This window comes from Sinocyclocheilus grahami, unplaced genomic scaffold, assembly GCF_001515645.1.
Source record: "Sinocyclocheilus grahami isolate Dianchi unplaced genomic scaffold, SAMN03320097.WGS_v1.1 scaffold878.1, whole genome shotgun sequence".
Taxonomy (NCBI): Eukaryota; Metazoa; Chordata; class Actinopteri; order Cypriniformes; family Cyprinidae; genus Sinocyclocheilus; species Sinocyclocheilus grahami.
In genome coordinates this window covers 65,238-69,923 of record NW_015506057.1, presented here as the reverse complement: position 1 = coordinate 69,923, position 4,686 = coordinate 65,238, and the positions used below count along the sequence as shown (strand labels likewise).

The window sequence follows — 4,686 nt, the reverse complement described above, 5'->3', positions numbered from 1 at the left end:
TTCCACCGAACGACAATCCATGAGAAGCTAAATATTACTGGATAGTACAAACCTAGAACACACCATGATCAGATCTAAAGTAGGTTAAGGTGAGTAGAAGGATTTCTGCATTAGGGCGCCGAATTCACACAAAATTACATGATGATAATGCGCCACAAAAGCGATTTTCACATCTTTAATATTTAGGAATTACATACAGATGTCGTGGTTAACAAATGAGGACTTTAAGTTTTAACCCATCAGCGGTTCACTTACTGCGTATCTTTTGGCATTCAAGCGCACTCGTGAGGTTTGTCAGCTTCATCTCCCGACATTCGGCACGGCTTGACACATATTTTCCAGATAAGTTATTATGCGTAATAAAGCTGTGGCACTTCGCTACATTGATGCAGGCGCCTTCTGGACAGCTCAACCTTGAGCGCAAACACTCACAAGCAAATGCGTTGCCATGCAACAAAAATGAGGGCGTGTCATTGGCTGTAACTCATGCGCGCCTCCGCAGAAAATCCACCAGTAGGCGTCATAGCAGTCAATGCAGGTGCTAAAAACTCAATGTGCTAGTTACTCTTACAAAGTAATGTAGGTTATTGTGATATATATAGTGATAGTATTAGTAACATGGTGCTAAAATATAGTTTATCACTGCAAAGCTAATAGTTATTTTAGAACATCTACATCAGACAAATCGGTTTGCACATTTTATTCCAGCATATCTACGTTAAATGACAAATTATGCACATATTTACCCTTCAAATGACAAAGACCATTTTTAAATCGTCCAGACACAACATATACAACATTGTTTTCTTTGTCTAATGCACAAATCAATGACAGCAGCAATATTTCAGCATAGCAGCAATCAAATGTAATACTTAGCACATACTTCTACACCAACAGTGTACGCTTAAATAAAGTCAGTTAGCATGTGTGCTAAACATGTCAATTTATTTGTTAAGGTTTCTGTCGTGACTGTGCTTATATATGACTGCAGCACATCATTTAACTGCTAACAGGAACAGGAAGACCCAGAGGTTCGCCTTCCTGGAACAAAGGGTCTGCGGGGCTTCTTTTTGCCTCCAGCCACCAAGTTGTCATTTCGCCTTTCCCCTGTTTAACAAAGAGTCACAATTAGTAAATCTCCTCCAGTGCATGTTAAACACAATACTCTGAAGGACAGCATTATACAAAAAAGAAAGAAAGAGGAGGGAGAGAGAGCAGAGGTGTGTATTCACTTGTGCATAATGAACAGACATCACTTAAGTGACAACACAAAAGCCAGCTGAGGCCGAGGCCGAGCCCTAATTTAGATAAATCACAGCTGCGCTAAGGTCTGGAGTTCAGCCTCAGGGGGCCATACCATCATCTCAGGAATAAAAAGATCAATAGCAGATTGATTTGGTACAAGGATCTATATTATTCCAGATCAGTGTATGAATAAAAATATTTTTAAAAACTATTATAAATAATAGCCTATAAAATATTGTGATAATAAAAACATTATGAATACTAAAATAAATAAATCATGAAGCACTTATCGTACTCAATAACAATTACATATTTTCAAGAGTTAATACAATGTTCTTTTTTTTCAAAATGTATCAGCACATTAATAATCTTTTTATACTTATATATATATAATTGTATTTCAATACTTTAGAGTTTCTAAAGCATTGAAGCACTTTATATATGATATATATACAGTGGGTACGGAAAGTATTCAGACCCCCTTAAATTTTTCACTCTTTGTTATATTGCAGCCATTTGCTAAAATCATTTAAGTTAATTTTTTTTCCGTACCCACTGTATATATATATATATATCATAATTAAAGCACTTATATTTCAATGCTTTAGAATGCTTTTGAGCAATACTAACAAAGTATTTAGTTCTCGGAAAACTTTTGCATATCGCATTGCTCAGAGAAATTTAGCAATCTCTTGTGAAACTTCTGTGTTATGTTTAAAAAGTGTTGCGCTTCCTCAAGAAACAATGAATTTGCTCGCAACATTTTTTGCGTTCTCTCGCAAAAATATTGCATTCCTCTGATAAACTTAACGATCTCTCGTGAAATGTTTGCGTTATGTCGAAAAAGTGTTGCATTTCCACAAGAAACATTCGCTCACAAAGGTTTTGCGTTAGCCCGATAAATTTGGCATTAGCTTGCAAAACTACTGCGCTCCCCTTGAGAAAATTTCCATGCGCTTGCAAAATTTTTGCATTGTCAAAAAAGTATTGCGTTTCCTGAAAAAGCATTGGATTTTCTTTGCAATACCCTGATAAACTCAGCATTCGCTCGCAAAACTTTTGCATTAACCAGAAAATTTGCATTAGCTGCCTGAGAGACTTTTCAAAGATGGCCACTGAGTAAAATTACTTGCCTTAAAAGGGCCTTCAGCCATTTCCAGGTTGTTTCACCCACAAGAACATTTTGTTTCCCCTGAGAAACTACATGTTTGCTCGCAAGAGCAGTGAAATATATAGCTTTCCTTACACCTCATATTATTTCCAACACAAAAGTTTTGCGAGCAAACAAAGTTTCTTGAGGGAACACAATATTTTTGCAAGAGAATGCAAAAGCATTCAAATATATTTTCCTACCATTTCATTTTTTTTTCATTATCACTCTTTAGGGGCTTTGTGGTACGCCGAGCAGCTTGCAAGTATTGAGAAGTTATCCATGGCAACCATGGTGACTGACCGAAACTCTAAATTTATGATACACATAATAAAAGCTCTGTGGGTGGCTTCTTTGCATACACGGTCAATTGCTGTATAAGCAATGAATTGCCCATCCTACCTTCACATAGAGAGACCCACGACTCATCAGCACATATCCACCAAGTGTGTGTAGAAGATCTGCTGTAGAACCACTGCACTGGATCTTTAAATCTGTACATCATAAAACAACGATAAGACATATAAAGGCATATGTGAGAGAAATGGCAAGCCTGAAAATGGTTTAATAATGATCCATGACAACCCATGAGAGTTTTGGTTAGCTTGATCTTCTTTTGATCTCCACAGAAGTTCAAGAAAGGGAAATATTTGGATCCATCGTTCGATTTTAGCACATTTTAACCAACAAAACATAGCAAATATTTACAAGATTCCATTCCCCCGGAAATGTCAGATAGGATCAGTTACTAATTGACGCTGTGTAAACAGCTGCGTTTGCCCAAATACCTTCACTGGTGGACTCCATACGAGACGCTGTGTTTACAGTGTCGCCAAACAAGCAGTATCGTGGCATTTTGGTGCCGACCACCCCAGCTACAACAGGGCCTAAAAAAAGCAAACACAAAATACATCTAATTCAAAGGATGTAGTTTAGAATAATTGTTAAAAAATGGTATTTAGCTAGCTTGACGCTAAGTTCAGAAAAGACAGGTGATTGATGGGAGCCATGCTGACCTGAGTGGATGCCAGCCCTTATCTTCAGCTGTGTGGTGGGCTTGTGTGGGATTTTAAACGCGTGACAGATGCTGACCAAGTCCAGCGCCATGCTGGCTATTTCCCCAGCGTGATTGATCCCGTTCTCTTTCGGTACTCCTGAGACCACCATATCTGAGGAGGGAGAGGGTTTTCATTGATTTATGTGTCATTTGATGCAAAAGTGTGGCGAACAAAAGAAGCAGGATCTCTGTAACCGCACTCACAAGCATCTCCTATAGTTTCCACTTTGTACACATCGTAGTTGTCGATGATGTCATCAAATGTTGTGTAAAGCTTGTTGAGGAAATCCACAACCTGGTGAGGGGTGCTGGAGCAAGAGAGCTGGGTGAAGCCCACTATGTCACTGGCCAGTGGAAACACAAAATAATTCATTAATATACGATATAATCATTTATGATACACTACAGTGTTCAAACATTCTTTTTTTTAAAGAATGTGATACTTTTCTTCCGCGTAATGCGTTTAAATGATCAAATGTGACAGTAAAGACATTGCAAAAAATTGTTACAAAAATGTTCTAATGTTCATAAACAGTTATTTTAAGTTTGTAATATTTCAGATTACTGTTTTCACTGTAAATACGGCCTTGGTGAGCATAAAATACATTACAAAAAAACTGTACTTATTAACCTATTATATTTTATTATATAATGTAACCATGTCACTTGCCTTTAAAAGCAAATATTTGTTTCAAATACATCATTCATTTTCATGCTTGCCTGAAATATACAGTGGCGTTGGAGTAACTTTGGGCTTCTGCTGTGCGTCCCTGACGAAGATCATCAGCCACTGGTTTCGGTAACATGCCTGACACAAAGAGAAATAATATATTAATTAAAAATATATTAATAATACATGTATATTTAAAAAAACAAAAAGGCAAGGAAAACAAAGCTGGAAACTTGAGAATGCCCTTACTTTAAATGTCCACTAGGTGAAACCATTTGGACAACTGTTCGTGTTTTTTTCATTGAAGTGTGTTTTTTTTATGTAATAATAATGATTATGAATAATTAACTTTCATAGGTCATAGACACTTTTCCCACTGTAATTTCATATACACTTCCATACTATAAAGTAAACGGTCAGTCGTCTGCTTCTCCTGAAGAAGATCCTGTGTTCTCTCAGCTACAATGGTTTCCAGATGTTTGCTGTACTTTTCCATCTAGAAAAAAACAAAAGTTTATATATATATATATATATATATATATATATATATATATATATATAATT

General features: G+C 36.6%; 2 protein-coding genes across 5 annotated transcripts in view; both read right to left on the bottom strand.

Moving 5' to 3' along the window:
- LOC107563523 (afadin- and alpha-actinin-binding protein-like) overlaps positions 1 to 368 on the bottom strand; it is a 4,911-nt gene extending 4,543 nt beyond the window's left edge. For both annotated transcript variants that reach the window (XM_016248422.1, XM_016248423.1), the window contains exon 1: positions 256 to 368. The gene's annotated coding sequence lies outside the window, so the exon portion shown is untranslated. The remainder of the gene's footprint in view (positions 1 to 255) is intronic.
- Positions 369 to 692: 324 nt separating this feature from the next.
- LOC107563522 (atrial natriuretic peptide receptor 2-like) overlaps positions 693 to 4,686 on the bottom strand; it is a 14,670-nt gene continuing 10,676 nt past the window's right edge. For all 3 annotated transcript variants that reach the window (XM_016248418.1, XM_016248419.1, XM_016248420.1), the window contains exons 17-23: positions 4,525 to 4,618; positions 4,173 to 4,260; positions 3,657 to 3,796; positions 3,412 to 3,564; positions 3,184 to 3,282; positions 2,798 to 2,889; positions 693 to 1,107 (exon numbers count right to left, since the gene is read on the bottom strand). In XM_016248418.1, the coding sequence (XP_016103904.1) occupies positions 1,000 to 1,107; positions 2,798 to 2,889; positions 3,184 to 3,282; positions 3,412 to 3,564; positions 3,657 to 3,796; positions 4,173 to 4,260; positions 4,525 to 4,618 (774 nt within the window). In that variant the 3' untranslated portion in view covers positions 693 to 999. The remainder of the gene's footprint in view (positions 1,108 to 2,797; positions 2,890 to 3,183; positions 3,283 to 3,411; positions 3,565 to 3,656; positions 3,797 to 4,172; positions 4,261 to 4,524; positions 4,619 to 4,686) is intronic.